The sequence below is a fragment of the Rhyacophila brunnea genome, unplaced genomic scaffold, assembly GCF_057557595.1.
Source record: "Rhyacophila brunnea isolate RB1 unplaced genomic scaffold, BYU_Rbru_1.0 scaffold_24, whole genome shotgun sequence".
NCBI classification, from domain to species: domain Eukaryota; kingdom Metazoa; phylum Arthropoda; class Insecta; order Trichoptera; family Rhyacophilidae; genus Rhyacophila; species Rhyacophila brunnea.
The window spans coordinates 23,222,859-23,246,095 of record NW_028232904.1 but is presented as its reverse complement, the minus strand read 5'-3'; the positions used below and the strand labels follow the sequence as shown (position 1 = coordinate 23,246,095).

At 31.6% G+C, this 23,237-nt stretch overlaps 1 protein-coding gene across 1 annotated transcript in view; it reads left to right on the top strand.

The window, feature by feature from the left end:
- Positions 1 to 23,237, top strand: part of LOC147069230 (neuroligin-1-like) — a 253,110-nt gene that overhangs the window by 193,263 nt on the left and 36,610 nt on the right. The window contains exon 9 of the mRNA XM_085951636.1: positions 12,830 to 12,968. Within this exon, the coding sequence (XP_085807762.1) occupies positions 12,830 to 12,968 (139 nt within the window). The remainder of the gene's footprint in view (positions 1 to 12,829; positions 12,969 to 23,237) is intronic.

Sequence of the window (23,237 nt, the reverse complement as noted above, 5' to 3'; positions counted from 1 at the left end):
GTGTAGAAAAAAGCACTACAACTCGATGGTGTTAGTCAGTTTCTGTGAGATTTTGTATTTCGCGATTACTTCCAATACTTATTCTTAATAGCAATAAAAAGCCAAGCGGTCGTATTTCATTTTGTAATGTCTGTAAACGCCGCGATTGTCTGACGGTAGTCTGACGTTTGCAGGCGTTTGTCTGGTAGTCTGACATTTGCAGGCGATCATTGCGCGAGAGTCAAAACGCGCGAGGGCTTGTGGACAGCTGAATTGGCTCACACGCACCTGGAGAATGCGCAATTTGTTACTCGCGCGCAAAAACGCGCCATGTGGGCAGGATCTGAAGCTCATTTGAGTACCTTGGTATCAAAGTGGGACATAAGCCATTTACAAAATTTTACAGGAGACTCACAAACATGTGTGAAAAGTGTCCGTTTTTCATATAACATACCAACTTTAAACTCAAAAATCTCTATGAAAACTACCGTTTTTAATACTTTTGGTAGATTTGAATGAACATGAATTTAGTGGGAGGTGGCGTTTGTCCAACTTTGATACCAAGGTACTCTTCTCTTTAAAGGAGAAAAATCTTTACTTTAATATTCAATTTTGTTAAATTAATTGTTTAAATATTTTTTGACATACATAATTAATTGTTAGTGGAAATAAAAATTGATAACATTCACAAAACATGAAGTATCTAGTAAAATAATTATTCACCGTTTATTGTATAGTATAATATAATCAATTAAAATGTGAACGAAATATAAAGCTCTCTCTTGGTAGAGTATTTCACACATAAGCCGGACGCTTACATTGCATTTAAATTCCCTGAGATGCCATTCCCATTAAACGATGCGTCCATTTCAGCACTCTTATGTCCAAAATAGCTTTTATCGAAATAGCTTCTATTTACATATCCGGGTAGTAAATTTTTACGATCTTAAGTGTTATGTGTAATGAACTAAAGCTTTTTCATCATCAGTACGACATTATGAATATATTATATAATGGTTACAAAATAATATCATGTTTTCATGATCGCAAGTAATATTTATTACCTTAAGAGCGTACATCAGTGAAACGGCAAATAATTTTCATCAGTGTGTGGTACGCAATTTCGGCCGCATTGCCAGTCGGAGAGCGATGGTCGACTTGTAAGCACGTCAATTTGTTTTGTGATGGCGTCGGAGGAATATATTTTTAAATCATGTAAAGATGACTAAAAAACGTTCCGCAAGTACTTGAAAAAGAAAACATGTCAATGAATATAGTAATTAATATGATTATTACGAATATATTAATAAACATAAGGACGCATGTTGAATTTTTATGACAAATTATATTTCGTTCGGTTTGCGTCATTTGCACAATCCACGCATCACCTAGTCACAATCTTTTTAGAGCTGTAGAGTTCAGCTAAAGTATAGTCTTAAGAGATTAAACTCCTTTGTTAATTGTTATAAAATTTCATTTAAATGTATTCACACCTGCGAGAGCTTTCGATTGATTGGGGTTTTCACAGTGTAAATATTATTTAGAACTGATTAACTTTGTCCGCGTGAAAAACAGGAACCAAATATAGTCATTGTACACTTGACACCTAGAAAAAAAATTAAAAAAAAATCATGCAGTAAAGGGTTAAGCAGATTTTTTTAAACATATATGAAATAGACAACAGTTAGATACAGGGGCGCAGCCGTTTTTTTTTTACATATACCTAGTAAACATAACAAATTATTAATTTAAGACCTTCACAACATGACACTTGATTTAGTTGAACAGAGTTGTTGCCCTCCCAATTGGCATTACCAATGGCAGGTTAGTTCAGTACCTTAGGAAAACAAAAAACGGTTGCCCTCGATTCCTAAGGTAATTATCAGAGACACCACCAAGAATGGCAGAGTTTCCATTTACGCCGCGTATAAGTCGGAAAAAATATGTAGCTAAATAAAGATCCCTTAATCCACACTTCAGCTTATCAATCTACTGCTGGTATCATTATGAATTGTTGCAAGTGCGTTATTCGCACTTAATATCTCCATTCCATCACTGATTTTTGACCATTTTGACAAGTGCATTAGGACTTTCTGAGATGTCGAAATGAAAGATTGACAATAAAACTATTAGCCGTATAAGTTTAATTTACATCGATCTGACAGTTTTTGATTTTTAACGAAATAAATAAAAAAAGTAGCACGTATTGAATTAGGTAGTCAAAATAAGAGATAAATATTTGATATGTCAAACCAACACTTTAATTCTACTTCTTACTATAGATAAGGTACATAGGAAGACATTTATAATTCAATTAATCAAATGTGTATAAAATATACATATTTTTTTGACCATCTCCGAGCTAAGCTCTGTTCAACCAAATCACTTCGAATATTGACATATTCGACTTGCGTGAGGATGAGTATAAATAGATGGGCATTGTTTTATAAATTCTTAAAAGAGGGTCTGCTTAGCTCATTCCGTGTACTTCCTTGTATCTAATTTTTTTTTGTATTTACACTTTTCTACTGTTTAATAACTTTTGTGTGATACAGTATTAATAATATTTCTTGATTTCTTAGTGTCATGTTGTGAACATCTTAAATTAATAATTTGTAATGTTCACAATATGTAAAATAAATAAAAAAGACTTGAATTTGAATTTGAATTTAATAAGATCATATAGGCCTCCACAGAGTAAAGGTTTGCATAAACAGATTTTGTTTTATTATTTTACGAGAAATGGATGTTAGCCACTTGCTTAACCTTCTTCTTTGTTTGCCATATCTGTTATCAGACGTCGGCGATGAATTTGGCCATTTGGCCCCTGTCCGTCGCTGTTCTGAATAGGGATGGAGTGCTGAGCTCAAACCAGTCCCTGAGGTTTTTGTGCCAGGATGTTCTTCTTCTACCAGGGTCTCGCTTACCGTAGATCTTCCCTTGAATGATGAGATGTAGAAGGCGATACTTCTCGGGATGCCGCATGATGTAGCCAAAGTATTCCCGTTTCCTGGTTTTTATTAGTTTGACTATTTCATCCTTGACATCACCTCGACATTTGTAACTTTGTCCTTCCAGCTGATACGAAGCATGCGCCTATACACCCACATTACAAAAGCTTCAAGTTTTTTTAACTTATTAGGTTCATACTCTGACTTCAAACATCACTTGAAATACAATAAATGTGTATTTTCCAGACCCAGGATTCGAAATTGAGACTTACATTATAAGCCGATTGGCCATCGTGAGCGTAAAATATACTACAAAAAAGCGTTGTATATTAGTTAAGATGTAGGTATAATATTTTCATAACTGAAAAACTGGTTTGAATTTCAAAATACAATCTGCGGAGAAAATACTATATTCAATAATTAATCATGATGGCATTTCACAGATTACAAGTAAACATCAATAAATTCTTAGAAATTAGTTTTTACTTTTATTCCATAAATAAATTAAATATTTTGTGGTTTCATGGACAGTTTCGGAAATAAGCTAAGTTTGCAGGAACGTAAGCTTTCGATTGAGAAGGTAGTACTCGCATACAAAGTAAGTTTAGCACTTAGCTTTGCAAATGATAGCATTCACTGCATACAATATGTCCTACATCTAGGTTATATGATGCACTTTAGGACGTCTGGCCACTTCCTAAATAATTACACGTCATAGTATCTCTAACTATGAAAGTCAACGTTAAACGTGCTTGGATTTTGTAATTTTCAATACAAAATACTTAGTTTAATATCATTATTATTTACTATTTTTTAAGTTATACTTGTTAAGGCAAGTTTGGGAAATCAAATCAGAGTGTATTTTTGGCGTGTGACATGTAACACATAATTTATTTTATCACAGAAAAAAAACGCACTCGATTGGATTCGAACCACGATTGTTCGGTTATCAGCCGAACTCACTGCCTTTACGCCACACTATGATACTCCAATCGTGACGATTATACAGTATAATTGCATTAATCTATATAAAGAAAAGTGGTTGGGTTTTAAAAATCACTTTAAACCATGTGAAAATCGTTGATAAAGTTGACTTTTGATATCATAACTCATATTTTTCAAAGATTAATGTGAGTTCTGTCAAAAGACTTTTCTAATCAATCAGGTACCTCTATTTCTCATAGTGTGCCGTGTGTTTGAAGCCTCATGAATACTATAATAGTAAGTAACATACATAATTTTCTGAGAAAATAATATATTATAACCAATAGAAAAAATCTTTGTGAAAAAAGTAAGACACCCCGCAGGAATTGAGCTCGCATCTCACGGGTATCGCGCCCATGCACATAGACCACTGTGATAAAGTCATCATACATAATTGCGGTTAATTTTAACTAATGACTTTTAATACCCTCTGAAGCTTTTTCCAAATTTAGCTACTATTAGCGATCGGCTTTTGTATTTTAAATCAAAGTAGGTAGGTATTACTTAAATTTCTAACCGACGTCACGGATCACTCCAAGATTTTTTTTTGTAACTTTCTTGAACTCAAGTATTTTGTATGTCTTCATTTTTCTATTTCGAGATTGCACTCTGAATTTCAGAGGTTTATTTATTTTCAGAATAAATTCTAATATCAATTCAGTTATAACGTTAAAACATAACCATTGTAAAATATATAATATTTCAAAATAATAATGGCTTTGTAAGTTTCTATTCTTCTATTGAAAAAAAAAAGTAATAAACATCAAAATATTATATTAGAAAACATTCATTTTAAAAAAAAAATGTCTGGCATCTAAGAAGAAGAACTGCGAGCTTTTTTGTATGAAAAAAAGCTTCCGCGTCTTCTTTCGGCAAAAAATTCCGACTCGCTCTTAATTTCCACAATATATGCCCGAGTAGAAGATTGTATAGAGAGCTTTTTATTATAACTCTTTATACTTGTGTACAATGCAAAATGATTTTTCACTATTGCAGAAATAGCGCAAAGTAATATAACATTAGGTAATACATTTTTATTATATGCGTTATTGACACAAATGTTATGTAACCATTTTCTTTTATAATCAAAACGTAATAGCATCGACAGATAGTTAATAGTTTATGATACACACGATGGAAAAATACTAAGTAACTGACTTTGAAACCAATACAGCTTTCAATAGTCAACTTCTGAGCCACCAAGATTTTCCACTACTCTTGGTCCTCACCATCTCTCAGGGCAGAGTAAAGGCTGTCCCCAGTCAGTTTTTTTCACTAAATCGCTCCAATGCGCCGATGATTTCCATCCACTTAACCTTCCCTGGAGGCTACCCAAAACAACAAATCTCTACAGGTTATCCAGTCCGTACTAAACAATATGTCCAAAAGAATGCAGAATGCATCTCAGACATATTGTCGAGAGCCGTTCCTTTACTGTAGTCTTTCAATTATTGTTGGTTAGTCTTTTACTCTGTCCAAGAATTACTAAAAATTTGAAGCCAATACCACAAAGAAGGGACCAATTGCCTTATGTTCCCTTTCTCTCGGGGTCCATGACTAAGTACAAAGTATTATACTATAAATGTTATTATTTTTTATTGAGAATTGAATAAGCACAAGGTTTTAAGGATATTTGATACTTTCTCTTCTTCTTGGTTGTGCACTCATGGTTGAGAATCGTAACTACATTTAAATTTCACCATCCTTTGAGCGACCAAGACTTTCCATTTTTCTCGATCTTCCGCTTCTCTCAGGGCAAAATGGATGGTTCCCCCAGTCAGCTCTTTCACTTGGTCGCTTCATCGTGCAGACGTCCTTCCTCTGCTTTTTTTTATTAATTATAAAAATAACAACCGATAGCTTAGAGTCCAAAACACTCACCTGTAAAGTGAAAGATGCGAGCTTGAGTCCCACTCCGTCCAACTTTTTATCTATTTTTTTTTTCTAATATTATGGATGTCAAAACTCTGTAATTTTTCTATTACAACTTTGTAAAAAAATAAATATAATCGGGATGATTTTCAATGTCAATAATTTCTTATAGATTTTTTTTCTACGTGGTATCTTTGGTGTTATATACTCACCAAATCTCAAAATATAATACAGTATTGTAGCTGAATGCCTGCTTTGGGGAAGGTAACCCGAAGAAGTTGAAACAATTCGTTTTGATAAAAAAAAAATGCAATAGGACATATAAACGTTTCTGTAGTCATCCATTTTAAACTATCCCTGGGTAGTGTTTGTAAAAGCTCAATGAGCGAAGAGCACATCCGTCGACTGCAAGCAGTATCACCGCCCTGCTCTAGCGCAGTGCACTTTCAAGCCGGCAAACCTCTACGACAGTTTTCCGAGCGTAATGAAAAGGCAAAAGAAAACCTGAATAAAAGACTAAAGAAAATGACATCCTTGTACGGAAATAACTACGCAGCCTGGCGGGCAGGACATAAAACATGCATGCTCTGTGTACATAAAGGCCTCTTTTTTGTTTTCTTCTTCTTTCCCGCGCGAGGCTTGATTGTTTATGAATATTGCATGGTTGCAAACAAGGAGGGATGGGAGATAACGGTTGCAAAATTTGAATACTTCGAAACACATATATGTGTTTACACTTTTTTAAATGAAATAATATACGAGACATTATCCCTTCTAAAGAAGTAAGAAACAAATTCTTAGTATGTAAGCTAAGTTCATATATTTATTTGTAATATTCTATTTAATAAATATAATAAACGTGTAAAACATTGTATTATAATCGAATTATATTTTGGATAACACACTAATTTTTTTATTTTAATGCCACTTTCACCCCAATTTATACACCCCTAAAAGTCTTCTAATTAAACTGTACTGTATTTAATTCTTTAGTTCAAAGTAGACTTGAGAGTGGGTCTATTGTTTGAGCACCGCATCAGTTGAAGTATGGCTTTATGGTGGAGAGGGTACAGAAGAAATTCTTGAGATTTCTTTACTTGAGGTTGTATGGATACTATCCGTGGCTTTATCCAACTGAATTTCTCTTAGGAATGCTTACATACTGCAGTCTACAATTTAGAAGAAATTTTTATTTAGCTACGTATTTTTTTCGACGTATACGAGGTATAGAATATGAGAACTCTGCCATTCTGGGCAGTGTTGACATGTGTGTCCCTGATAACTATCTTAGAAATAGAGACCATCAGTTGTTCATTCTCCCAAGGTGCAGAACCAACCTGCTACTGGTAATGCCAATTGGGAGGTCGATAACTATGTTCAACGAAATTGTTTCGGGTCTTGATATATTTCACTTACGTGAGAATGAGTTTAGGTAGACGTTGTTTTATAAATTCTTAAAATAGGGTCTGCTTAACTCATCCGGTGTACTTCCTTGTACCTATCTAATTTATCTACTCATCTATCTCTTTTTTTATGTAATACTGTTATATGTATATATCTTTGTTTCTAAATGTCATGTTGTTTACGTTTTAAACTTATAATTTGTAATGTCCACAATATGTTAAAAAAATAAATAAATTGAAAAAATTGAAATTAGATATTTTTAAACTAACTTATCTTAAAAATCTAGTTTTCTAATAATATATACATACTTACGATCTACTTAATAGTTATACACTATATAAATTTTAAATTTCATAAGAAGACATAGGCGCACAATGATTTTTACTGTAAGAAAATAAAAATCTGATTCGCTATAAATATAACCATTTACACTGTAGGTATTTACTGAAGAAATCGTAGGCCTGCGTAAATGCCTACGATGTTCGCGCGGCTTAAGTGTCGGCCTATAACGTCGTGGATCCCAGGTTCGAATCCTGGGTTTGGCAAGTACACATATTGTTGTTCAATTTGTGTAGAGTCAGAGTATGTACCTAATTGGTTGAGCAAGTGGCTCATATCAATTTCTCGTAAAAACAAAAAATCTGTAAATACAATAACCACCACTTTGTGGAGGCCCATATGATCTTATTAGGGTCGGATATGGTCGATATATATATATATAATGAAGAAATATAATACAAAGATTATGCAAAAAACAGAAATTACAACTATTATTGTCTTAACATCGAATGATCGACCGAAATGAATAAATAATTTTATTATATTATTGAAAATGATGCTTTTTTACAACTAGTTGTAATATAAACCTATATAATATTCATTATTGAACATACATAATTTTGAAAACACTTCTGAGAAAATATGTAACCAATAAAAAAAATCTTTTTCGAAAAATATACGATACCCAACAGGAATCATTCCTGCGTCTCTCGAGATTCGCGCCCACGCACATTGATTACAATGTTATCGGTATTCTACATAACCGCGACAAATTTCTCTGAACTTTCTCGGGCATTCGTTGATGACATGCTACGCTGTGATATATAGCCTAACGTTATGATAATATGTAGCTAACATCAGGCATCGTTAGATATCATAGATAGGCTCTCAATGGTCCGTGACCTGTTAGTATCTGTGTAAGTTGGTTTGATGTTTTTTTTTTATATTCCTGGCAAAAATGATGGCAGAGGAAACAAATTTCCACATTATTAGTCCTGTGGTGAATGTTGTCTATCTACAGTTTCATAGCTCTATTATGTCATCGTTTAGTTAATTAACTTAGATAATTTGTATATAGAGTGCACCTATACAAAATAGGTAAATAAAGTTTGATACTTACCTCACATTGCAAATTCATAGCGCAGGTTATGGCATTTTCCTTGGTGTAGTTTCTTATTTTGTCTCTATTTTTATATAATACTAAGAAAATCGGTGAGATTGGCTTATAAGAAGAACACGGGTGTTGCAGTCCCGTGGGGCATTAAGAAAAAACATACTCAAGCCACGTGAAGTGAAGCACATTTAACAATATAAAATATAATACCTTTATAGGTATGTAGACGATACAAATATTTAAGTTTTTTTTAATTTATTATTGTATCATTTATTTAATAGAAAATATTACTATTGCACATTATTATATTATTATCTAAGAATATAACAATAAAATAATATTAATTAAGGTTCCGTTAGACAGACTAAATAAAAAAAAAAAAATTTTATTCAATGATTAAAAATTGTCATGTCACATTTTTTATTGAACATGCATAATTTAGCAACACCCCAGAAAGCCACTAATTTAAAATATATATAATATTATATTATAAATACTGGGAGAGACTCCATGGGAATCCGTTTCCATTGGATTCCGGCCAATATGCTTTACCAATTTAGCCACCTGCACTATATCTAATTACGGTGAAATTAATGATCGAGATTTTTATTGATTTGATTATATCGGAGAACTTTTTATAATTTTAATTAAGGTATTTTTTAAAAATAGAGTTTTTTTTTACATTTTTTTAAATAATTAAAAAAAAATTTTACGTTAACTGAAAGCTGGCTACTTTAAGCATATGCTCTAAATCTTAAAATGAATTGAAAAAGCAACGTGTAACTTTTCCAGACTTTGAATTCAAATCCACGACTTCATAAACTGACACGTTACCGCAGTGCCATCGGGGGAAAATATTTACAAATTCCAGCCTTAATAAATATACCTGCCGTTACTAACTATTGTTTTAAATCATTCGTGATTCAAGAATAAAATATTCATTATGGAACAAACATACTTATACATAAGTAAAAATCTTAAATCTTATTAAAGTTAGATGGCAGGCAAGTCTTAAATCCGCAATTATTGGTAAAGCACATTAGCCGTAATCCAATGAATATGGATTCGAGTCCCGCCTTACACCTTAATATTATTATCAAGACTTTTTATAATAAAATGTATGTTTCTGAGGTATTATCTACAATAATCATTCGTCTTCTTATTGTGCCATCCCCTAGCGGAGGTCGGCCACCATCAAGGCGATCTTATCTTTATTGTCTGCTACCCGGAACAGTTCAGTGGACCTTACCATACCAATCACGGAAGTTCTTACGCCACGAAATGCGGCGTCGTCCTCTGCTACGCTTTCCATTGATCTTTCCTTGAATGACAAGTTGGGAAATGCTGTATTTTTGTCCTCTCATAATCTGGCCGAGGTACTGTAGTTTCCTGGTTTTGATGCTACGTAGAACTTCTTGGTCCTTACCAATATACATTAAATACAACAAAAACGTGATAACTGTTGAAAATAATAGTTTCTTTGTAGTAAAATATCAATGATAATTTCAAATATAATGTAAGTATAGTTAATCTTTTCTAAAACATTTTTTTTCCACATACAAAATGATTATGAATGAGGTTTTTTTGTGGTAATGAAAGTTCATGGAGTACCTTACTAAATAAATAGCTATTTTTCAATTGATAGTTCGTGCCGATGTGACATCGTTCTCGTAATAGCTTTTACAATCAATTTCTTTTCGCGAGCTTTTTTCACCTTTTCAACGCCAAACTGTAAAATTCAAAGCATCTGGAAATAATTTAACTTAAAGCTTTTTATAGAACTTGAAGATAAAAAAGGCAATGTTTTTTTTATTTGACAGTCTTTTTTCGTTCGACGTCAGACTCTAGAGTTTGTTGCTTATTTATATACATTTATCTGGCTATTTTACATTTACTACAGATGGATTTAGATAGAATAGTAATGAATAACTATAACCGCAAATTTTGTGATATTTAAAAAATATTATTCTACTTTTTTCGTTAGTCATTTTTATGTAGAGGAAAGCTCACACGAATGGGACAGTTTATATATTACTTTATAACTCTTTAACGCAAAGTAAACTAGAAAAACTTTATTCTGTTATTTTAGTAATAAATCGTCACCTCAATACTACAACTAGATAACTCTGATTTGGCCATTGTGGGGAAAATTAAATTTAAACTTTACTTGATATAAATCTAGGCTACAAATTTATTATTATTTTAAGTAAAAATGGATAATTATGCTTGTCTGAACAATTAATGTCCAATTGTATGAAGAAATATTGAAGATATATTATTTTATTTATTTAATTCATTTAAGGTTTAAATGTATCTAATAGTACATAAAATTTTTACAGTTTCCATTAACTTCTGACTTACCTAGTTTTATCATTCTATAGAGAAGGAAATGTAAAATCGTATTGAATAGCTATCTCAAAAACAGTGAAAATCAAGATATCTAGTTATATATAATATCTAGTCTATTGAGGTAACGAAATGTTGAATATAAAATATTAAAATATGAAATATAAAAAAAAATTACAAGATAAAAAGAACTTTTTATGTAAGTACAACGTTTTTAAATTTTCTGTTGAATTATTATGTTCAATATGCTCAAACTTGTACTTGATATGATGTAAATAAAAAACAAACAAACAAAGAAATATAGAATACTGAAATGTCATTTTGACATTAATAATTTAGTTGCTAGGACCACCCCCTTAGCAACCAATAATAGTCTTTTACTTTCATTAACTTAACATTAACTGAAAATGAATTCAATTCTACTTAAAGATGGCTAAAAGCATTAAAAGAATGCATTGGCATCGTGTTCTGATATATTTAAAAAAAATTAAATATCTAGCTAGTCTAGGAAGTTAGTTAAAAATCGATTGCAAGACTTGTACTGGACAAACAACCACCGGACAAACAAGAATACGAGCTAATAAAAATGTTGTAATAATTCGTAGGTATGCAATGAATAGGACTTTACTAAAGTATTGCAATACAACAATGCCTGTGTCTTAATTTGAATAACTCATACATACAATAATAATAGTAAAATATGTGAACGTGAAAGTTTTACTAACTTGACTAGTATAGTGAGACAGCTTAAAAAAAGTTTTATTCGCCAACTGGTTTACGACCAAATGGCTCGATAACCGTAGAGCTCTTTCACAGTGCAAGTACGTGCAGCTTTCGTCTGTCCGATGACTTCTCGACTTTTCTTTCCACTATGAAAGCTCCTAACGAAAATATTTACGAGGCAGAGCTTTGCATAGCATCTTGAAGCTTTTTTTCCTGTTGAGCACTACCAATAAACCGTAGTGCACTTGTATTATCTGTTTTAAAGCTGTTTTTAGGTCAAATTATTACGATTTCTTTACGAGATTAAATTCGTTAGTAAAAATCTTATTTATAATTGAAATTTAAATAGTTCTTCATGAAAAATTATAATATATACTTTAAAAATAAGATTAACAAATCTATGGGGGGTTTACATAGGATACCAGACACTGACCTTTTATGTTTAGAGGGCTGGCGCGCGCTGGAGCCGGTTTAGTATTCACGCACTAACGCACTGATGAAAAATTCAGGATGGATGATTGACGCGACGTTCACTCAAATCATATCAAATTTAGCGCAAATATGCGCTTTGAGTCACTCTATGGTTAAAGATGGCTAAGTTATAACACACCCGCACGCGTCTGCTTTCTTGATTTCACTCAAGCTAACTGAATTTTATTCGCAATCACGGTCGTCTCATGGACCATAATTGCTGGTTGTCTGGTCTTGTGACAAAAATAAATAAAGATGTGAAGTAGGTAGGGAAATAAGGAATGACAGCCACCATATTTGGCCCAACTATTTACTTATTTTTATTATAAATAAATATCGAATTTCTAAATAATTTTTCTATCATGCATAGTACAATTATTATTTGAAAAAAAAAGATAATCAAATACAATTTTAGATCCTCAATATATTATTACAATTATTAATGAATTATACGCAAGAGGAATAATTAAATATTTAGATGTGTATTTGAAATTGACTTTGATTAAAATGTTGTAGTAGCTTTTCCGATAGGTATGAATATGTTTCTGGCATTTTTCATGATGTTTGTTTAATTATTATGTGACGATTTCTTTAAAATTATGAATATACGTAATTTTCAGAACTTTATAAATAAAAAAAGTATTTTTTATGGGTGTTTAATTTCCTCTTACATCATCACTATATTTTTATATTTTTATCTTTCCAGAGACGAGACGCTAGAAGCTCTGAGCGATGCTCAAGTCGTTGCCCCAGTGGTTCACACTGCAGATCTCCACTCAGCACTTCGGAGAAACTCCTACTTGTATGTCTTCGACTACCAGACCAAGTTTGGAGACTATCCACAGGTAAGACCTTTTAAATATTAAATAATATAAAATAACTTGATAATTGTGAATTAAGTGGACTGTTTGAGCCTGTGGGTATGAATGGCAAAAATATGGGGTCGTGGGCACAAGTTAAAATGTTGTGAATAATTAGAATACCACTATTTCACTGGTTTGAATAATTGTGGTTATATAATTATTTCGTGATGTTGTAGTATTGGCAATCTTTGTATCAATGATGTGTTTATATATATATATAAAGTGAGTTAATCACTGTAAGACACCTACCGATTTAGTTCAGTGTCACTTTGTAAATGTTGCTGTTGTACCAGACTAAAGTTTAAAATGTAAGTTTAAAATATAATAATATTGGGGATAATTTTGAGTGGACTTCATTTGAGGAAGTTTAAGTTTTGTGGAGAATAGCGTACGCAATGATGTAGTTCAGGCACTAACCTTTTTTATGGTCAAGCTACTGGCTTTTTGGAGCGTCCAGTTAGATCCCGGGTCATGCACTCGTACATTTGTTTGATTATGGTTTTGTTTATCAGTCTTACGACGGGTCACCATGTGCTTCTGTTAATGAGTTGATGATTGAGTTAAACTGTTAGCGCAGCGGCGGTCGAATAGTAACTGAATTTTTTTTAACTGTGCCTGGGAGACATAAATGATTGGGAAGGATATGATATCGGCATAAACTGATATATTTGATTTTTATATTGTATAAATCACCGCGTTATGAAAATACTCTAGTTATTATAAGAATTATTTTTCCAATATTATATAATATGTAATATAATAATAATTATATTTTATTATTATATTCTGAAATTCGCGATTGGCATTTCTTAATAAATTATAATGAAAATTCGAAATATGTATTTAAATAAATCAAAAAGTATATTATCCAAAAGCAGCCTAGAGTCGTAACTCACATTATCCAAAAATCAAGTTGTGAAAAAATCGCAAAAAAAGACTAGCACTAATTTTTCTAATGTTTCCTTCTAAAAATGTAAAATTCGCCATGTGGTTTCGCTTTTTGCAGTGGACTGTAATTTAGAGTTGATGGTTGGTAATAGGGTTGGTATAAGGAAGGAGGGGGGGTTGACAGGATGCCAGATATTTATGTTGATAGGGCTGGCACGTGCTGAAGTCGGTTTGGTGTTCACGCACTCACTCACTTACACATAAACAGACGGTTCGAAATGTCACACGGGTTCACTTGATTTTTGATGATGAATGATGATGACAATATGACAAGATGATGGAGACGTGACCTTCGCTCAAACCATGTCAAATTTAGTGCAACGAAGATTGAATAGATGTATTTTGTCTGAGTCACTTTATGGTTAACGACGGCGTAGCAGTAACAAGCCTACATGCACCCGTTGTCTTGATGTCACTGCTTGTACCGTCGAAAGGGTACTCGATGGACGAATAACTCTATACGCACAGTGGTTTATGAACAATTTACAAGTGCCAAGACGACTTAGCTTTAACAAGCCTAAGCGCATCCGTTGTCTAGATGTAACTGAACATATCTTGCAATCCCGGTCTAATAATGACCCGTAACTGCTGGTCGCTCAGGTCTTACGTCAATAATCAATAAGGATATGAGATAGTTGAGGAAATAAGGAATGACGGCCACTATATTTGGCCCAACCACAGTGTAAGAAAAAATACTGATTCCTGGTTGGCTAAAAATACCTTAAAGTCAGAATATAATTTACCAATGACTGCTTTTTGTAAATTCCATTGACATAACATCGCTATATGACTGGTTTGTCGAATATCCGTTTTTGTCGAAATCGACCTATTAATGCAGAATGATTGTGTCTAAATGGAGCAAAACCATCCTTTTCTTTAAATTATATTGTAATGAATACAGCATTCATATGCTGTCAAAACAACAATTTAAATACATCCATGTATTTAAATATAGGACAATGAAATTTGTTTTTTGTCTCCTGAACATTTGACATTTGGTCTATTCGACAAACCAATCCTACAACGACGAAATCAAAAGTGATATTTAATATCCGACTATACATCGATGCATTTAAACTCACTTGGCATTATTAACAAAAAATGTGAGTTATGACTCAAAAGCTAGGGTCTAGACAACTCACATAATATAAAATAATGGGGTGCGTCATATGCACATATTATTTAATTAAATTATACAAAAGATGAATGTCGTCTGAAATTTATGAACTTGATAGTACGACTCCGTTTAAGTAAGAATAATAGATTATTTATGTTTACGAAAGAGCCTTAAGAAACTTAACTTATAACGAAGCGTTTATCATTTTCTTCAGCGAGCGGTTAAACTATCAAAATCCGTCTAGACTTTAAATACCAAAAAATAGTTGGTTGCTTTTAATCTTATTATAAACTGCAGAGCTGAGGCTAATTTTTGAGAAATGTCTTCGATTATTTATAGTGTGATAATTTTAATTTCGAAATTTAAATAAAGAATATATTATTTCTTTATAAATAGTATTTATTAAAAATATTCATTATTTTTGATTACGAATTTTAAATACTCTTCATATCTTAATTAGTTGAGTCATTAAGGGTGGACGTGCTCAGCGTGGGTCAAAATGGAGCTTTTTTCCATTTTCAAAGTAAGATCCTGGACATAGCTTAAACGTTGTAGATAATCTATTCATATAATTTTGAAGCCTTATTATCCTTTATATTTATTTTAAACATTTGATGACTGCATAAAGTATTTTTATTACATAAAATAGTATTCTTCTAAACCTATCGCTCTAATGTTTTAGAATTTGTCATATTTCAGTACATAAATGTGCAGTGGTGTTAAGATTTTTTACATTTAGTCCCCCATTTTTATTTTTATTTTTATTTTATTTATTAAGGAAACAAACAGTTACATAATTATTGATTACAAAAATTTAAAATGTAATAATGAAAAGTTATTGCAACCAGCAAAGTTTCCATGTATACATTGTAATATAGTTAAGCCTAACAAGATAGAAAGTAAGAATAACATAAATATAAAGAAATTACATGAGAAAAATGAGGACAAATAATTAATAATTAAATTATATACAAAAAATATATATATATATATTTCTATTTATACAACATTTTGGAGATAGCGCGTTTAAATGAAACAGGTGAATTAATAAAAGGATCAACGGTGGAGAACAAATATTGCATTTATCAAAAAAATATTCTTCAAAGTAATAGTGGGATAAATAAAATACCCCACTGTTAATTATAACTTCGTGGGTCTCAGGTTTGAATCCTGGGTCCAGTAAATACACATATTGTTTTTGAGTCAGAGTATTGACCTAATAGGTTGAGCAAGTGGCTTACATCCATTTTTCGTATAAACTGAAATCCTAAGACATTATACAAGATACCAAAAATAATAACATTTATGTATTAGGGTCCCTAAGTAATACTAATTATATTAAATAATGATAATAACGTGACTTACAAAATGTTAATTAATATAATTTTATGTCAAATCATTCCCAAACTTGCTAGGAGCGCCAGACTCTTGACCGCGTCAAAAGTTTCCAAAACTTGTTATTTATAAAATCTTAATTGCCAATATTGAATTTCGCGATTAATAAATTTGAAAAGCTCAAAGAGTTAAAGTGTTGTAAACCTAATGAATCGAGCGAAAGCACTTTCCAAATTTCAATTTAAGCTCAATCAATTTCTAATTTGAATAGGGCCGCCAAGGAATAATAATCGGTTAAAGTTTTTCAAATACTGTAAATCTCCCAACATCTGGTGTGATTTTGTAAACGATAGATTATTTTGTATATTTAATTGGGGATTATTAAATTCTGAAATAGTCAGGTCTATTCAATAATTTTATTCTTTTATATATTATAATCAAATTAAAACATAATCGAAATATTTTTAGTACATCAAAATTATTTATTTGAACATCCTGAAATCTTTTTGAAATCAGAGTTAGTAAATAATATAAAAAAGATGATCGTTTATATTGACTAAAAATACCCAACTACCTGAATAAATATCTTAGTCAGGGGTGGCCAACCTTTTGCATACCATGCGCCAATTTTTTTCACAGACGAGTTCAGATGCGCCATACAACTCAAGCACATTTTATACCTTCTTAGGTTCACGGTTGGGGTTGGAAAATAAGAATAGAGGTAGGATCTGCTTCGCTTAGGGGAAGAAAAGGAATAACTCAATCACGCATTTAAATTAATTAATTTATGCCAGTTCAAAAAACACAGAGCACCAATTTACAATAGTCAGAAATGATCTCTTGGACGAGAGGGCGATCGCTGTCGTGGACCCCGCTGATGGTGCTACAGCTGCCGGAGAGTCTTTCTTTGGTGAAGATAACTCTGGACCACAGTACAGTTGTAGGATGTGATAGAGAGAGCTCTGAACGGAATGGAGCACTAAGAGCTCTGAGCGTTTGGATTTCGCTAGTCTTTCAATGTTTGGTGTTAAATTTGTTACTGAGAGCTTGTTACCGACAGCTCACTCAAAACTGACGACCATTTAAACTGACAATCACACATGACTTGAACTCGGAGTACTCAGGTGTTGAAAATATGAAGATGGATTCAGTTATGGCGCCTACTTCAAAAGAATAAGTAGGCGCAAAGATGCAATGCGCCACTTGTAATCATCCTACTCCATCATCGTAGTTATTTAAAATAATGGTATATTAAAATGTATTACGCACTAAAAATGCTAGATTTAACACCATACGCCAAATGTCTACCTATTTTACAATCTAAATATATTTAATATGCGTCGCTAGATTTCAAAATGAGCCAAGTCCATAATAGATGAATAGGAGAAAAACAGCTTTTTGTTTTCTCAAATACACAGTCACAAGGGTGAGAGTTTATATTATTTCGAGTATAGAATATTTAAAATTAATAAATTCCACATTTTGATAATGCAGAAATGTTAGAAAGCAGTAGTTCTTCAGCAATTCACAAAAAAAGTAAAAAATACCTAAAGGTGGACTTGGCTGATTTTGAAATGTAGCGACACATATATTCTTAAATACTAGATTTGGCAAAAAAAATGCCAATGTGGCATGGCTGTTTACGTTCCTGCGGCCATTTTATGCGTATAAATATTTAAGTTTGAGTCCTAGTTATTTAAATCTTTTCTAGACCTTTTATCCAATAAGTATGTTTCGGATCTTTTTCAAAATTATGTATTTTCTAAAATATAATATTTGCATTAATAATAAAATAGTATCCTAATTAATGACTAATTGGATATATTTACATATCGCGGATAATGGGTAACATTCTTTTCTGAACCTACATCATATTTTGAAAACACCTCATAGAAATATATTTTATGCACTAGGAAAAAATATGAATTATTCTTCGAGTAAAAAAAATAGTTTATTAAATTATTATCAAGGTCAAGTATGTTTTATAAGAAGAATTTGGAGAAATTCTGAAAAGAGTAAGTTATAAAGATCATTGTTATACCTTGATTTAAAGTACAAAAACTGACTGATAAATAAAAACGAAATTTTGAAGGCGCTTCAGTGAAAATTGTAAATACACTAGTTCACTTCGTCGCAATTAGATAGGCGCAAATCCCAAGAGTGTGTTGGTTTGAATCCCGCTGAGTATTTTTTTTCAAGTGTTTATATTTTTATTTGTTTGCGGTGTTGTCAAATTATGGACATTTGGTATTATATTGTGGAGATGGCATGTGTTTTTATAATATTATAATACAGTTCGGTCGATTTTTTTTCAGAATCAAATGATGTAGATATTTAAAATGAAGAATTTTAATATATAATTAATGGTCTTAATAAAAATATATCTTATGAGTAAGTAAGTACTTTATGTGTTTGGATAAAAAATGAAATATCCAGATAATATGCCTTTATAAATTCACTCGATTCTGATATATAAACTAATAAATCCATTCATCAAAAAGTACGCCCCAATCAGTTTGATGGATATGTAGCAAGCGGCTTATCCTGTTATACGTGTATGGACACGGTGGTTACAAAGTCCTTTGAATATGAAAATTTAACTCGAATAAGTTAATATTGTTTTTATTATTAAAAAAAATATCTACCTAAGTAAATTTACTTATATTTCCCACTATTTTATTTATTTAATAAAAACATTGGGGATATAAAAAATCGGTAAGTTATACTTCTTTGGCATAACAAAACAAAAACGAAACTTGTGATAACCTAGATTCTTCGACTAGCTCTTATTTATTTTGTTTTTAAAGTAACAACACTGTCATTCTGACGTTTAATTGTTTGTTTACGTAAGGAATTGCAAATAGCCGATAATAATAAATTCGTTGCCTAGGAACGGAATGATTCTACTATCAAACGTCTTGCGTTTGTATACACCTGACTGAATCGCAGCTAACTTCATACTGTCGCGAACTTTTGTAACGATGTGCGCGCGCAGCTCTCGATTTTACTCTCTCCCATATGCCCCAAAAGAAGTATAATTTCAAAAAAATCTACCTAAGTAAATAATATTTTTCAATATTTTATTTATTAAAAAAAAATATTGGTGACATAAAAAATCTGAATTCACGACACGAGATTTCAATTAAAATAAATAACTGCTTCTATTCAAACAAGTTAAATAAAAATACATAATAATTATAGAATATCATTTAAATTACCCTCACAAAAGAAAACAAAATAATAAAAAACATTAAAAATGTTATAAAATAAAATGAAATTTCAAGTTCATTACTGAAAACTTCTACGTCTTTGGGGAGCGTATTGACTGGTCCTGCACCCCTTGCTAACGGTGTCTGATAAGTTTAAGTAACTAGGAAACGGTTCTGACCCAGAATATGCCATGGCTGCGACCACGTAGATAATTGACGTGTCCATATAAATTCACATTCTTTTGGACGTGAGAATTGAAAAATCCCCAACGTGACAGTAAGCAAAAATATTTTACGAAGTCACCTACGTAACGAAATTTAAAAAAGTGAAAAGCAAGCATGCTTTGTGGAAAAGCAGTCGGAAAATAATCGTTTGACAAAGTTTATAAAGGAAAATAGTCCATTGAAGAAATTTCTTCTGGACACGCTCTAAAATAAGTTTGTAGGAAACTAGATAAGGACTCCAGATACTCGTATCCGGAAATTTGTACGTAAACAGTTCACCACAGGACACTTATTCGTGAGCCGCAGTACGTGAAACATAAGTTCGTATAACATTTGTATGCTACGTGGCGAATTTTGTGAGATGTCTTTACAAGGTTAGCTTAGGTTAGGTTAGGTAAGGGTTAATCTAATTGTAACAGTACTATTTGCAAACTATCACCGCATTTTTAAGATACGTAAAAATGTATTCCACGGTGAAATGTTTAACGAAAAACTCGTCATTTGATAAAATGTTATACGAACTCATGTTTCACGTACTGCGTCGCACAAATAAGTCTCCCACGATAAATTGCATACGTACAACTTACATAATATAACCCCAGATACTAAGCACGATACGGCGTAGAGTATATGTATGTCTTTTAGATTCTTGAGAGGTTTACCTTGTCGTATTACAATCAAAAAAATTTACAGCTGTCATCTTTAAACACTAGGCACAGAATATAATTAATTTTCTTTTTTCAACAAATTTTTACGACATAATAAGGGAGAAATTAAATGAATAAGCAAGTATGAAATATATCGTTGGAAGCTTGAAATGTTTGAATGCTAAGTAAAAACCTGCATATGGGATATAAGCTTAGCTAAGTAGTTGGGATTCGGTGGAATTCTATTTGCATTAATTCAAAAATGTTTTATTAGTTAACAAACTTCCAGCAATAATAAAAAGGATTATCAGTTTATTGCAGGATAGAAAACTTATACGTATTCGCGTTGTATCAAATTATTGTAATGTAAAAAGTTAAAAGATAAAATAATTACAAGATAAAAAGAACTTTTTAAATAGCACGTTTTTAAAATTTCTGTTGAATCATACAAACTTGACAATTCTATGTATTAATAATTTAGGACAAATAAGGCAATTGTCCACAAATATTTTTTTGCTATTTTACAACAAACAAACAAACAAACAAACAAATATAGAATACTGAAATTTCATTTTGATTTATATAGTAATGCACGTATATATTAATAATTTTGTTGCTAAGACCACCCACTTAGCAACCAATAATAGTGGATTGGATTACGGATTTCTTCCGAAATAACTTTTCATACAAAATACAATTAACAGAAAATGAATTCAATTCTACTTAACGATGGCTAAGACGCTAAGAGTATTAAAAGAATGCATTGGCATCGTGTTCTGATATATTCAAAAAGTTTTTCAAATGTCTAACTAGTCGGGAGCTTAGTTAAAAATCGATTGCAAGATTTGTACTGGATAAACAACTACCGGATAAACAAGAATACGAGCTAAGAAAAACGTGGTAATATACAATAATATACACTTCGTCGAACCCACGACATGTAATAATTTATAAATGAGAGGGAAAGAACGAGAGAAGAGTAACACCCCTTACAACTGACAATATATTATATTATTTTATATACGTTCGCAGTGAATAAATATTACAGTGACCTTATACCTGCATAAATATAAAATAACTCATTGGGGAAAAAATAATTATTGGTTCATTAATGACTGCCTAGTTAACTGTCAGATATTTCTATTAGTTGAAAAAACATTTGGGCCACATGAGAGAAAATATTATTGAATGATGTAACATAATACGTCATTGATTTATATATTCCGTATTTTCCGATTTTAGTATTAGCATATTTGTAATAGATCCGTTGTATTATTAAAATAAATGAGAGTGTTATTCGACATATGAACCACTATCTGCTCATTAGATACATACCCACGATGGCCACACGACTAGGGGATCCAATCACGAGCCAAAATTCTGATCCCGGGATTTCGGGATTACAATTTGACAATCCCGGGATCACGGAACTGGTCCTGGGATTGGCATTTTTTCCATTGTTAATATAAAAACAAATATTAACAAATAACATTATTTTGAACGTTTATTATTAATATTGTATACGTTCAATTTTGGAAATACATAAGTTTAACGGAGTAAATAATATTTTAATATAAATAATAATGTGAATTTATATATATGAGATTGCTGTTTTTGATAGTAAATACTTAATGAATGGGTTAGCGAGATTTTAAATAGTAAAGCAAATCATGGAATACTTATGGCCTTTGCGCTTCATAAATCTTAATTAGTCAGCCAAATAATATGAAACTGCCGTAAAACGTATGAGATCATGGTGGAATTACTTCGTTAATAGTGCAAAGCATTGTTTTTTCCAACCATTTTCTTATTTTTATTAATTTATGTGAAAAAATAAAAGATATGGCTATAAATCAAACTTCATTAAAACTCAGTTTATCTATAATGTAATTATTTGTTATTAAAAGTATTTTTTCTGTCATATTTTCGTTTTTATTTTATTTCCCATAAAAATTGGAAAAAAATCAATCCCGAAAGTTTCGGGATTATGTTTATCAATCCCGGGATTCATAGGTATCAAAAATAGCTCGGGATCCCGGGGTTGGAATCCCTACACACGACGTAAGCGTCGGCCTATAGCGTCGTGGGTCCCAGATTTGAATCCTGGGTCTGGCAAGTACATATATATTGTTTTTCAATTTGTGTATGAGTCAGAGTATGGATCTAACAGGTTCAAGTAGCTGACATCCATTTCTCGTAAAAACAAAATGTGTTAATACAAACCTCCACTCTGTGGAGGCTCATACAATTATGGTTCTATAAGGAACGGACATGGTCGGATATAATAAATTTATGCAACATTACTTTAGTACTTACTATTAACATTAATTGCATAACTTAATTATTAATTGTATCTTCTCATAATTTCTGTCAATTTTTATGTTTGGTTCTCTGGTAACGTGCTTAAATTGTACCAACTGTATTTTCTACTATTCTAATTTTAATTTATTCCCTCTATCGTGTACACTTAGTTAGAAACCCATAGTTGCAGTAATAATGGAGGCAGGCAGCAGAGTGAGAAAAAAATGCAGATTCTTGGTTGGTTAGAAAGACTTTAAGACCAGAAAATAGTTTACCCAAGAGTGATTTTTGGACATAAGTACATAGTTTTAACATAATTAAAATTGATTTTTTATATCCAACTATTTTTTTATAAATTTATGCATTTGAATTCACTTCGCATTATTAACTAAAAAAGAGTGAGCTACGATTTTATTAAAATACGTTTATTAAATTTATTTTGTGATTATTATCATAGCAATTTTTTAAC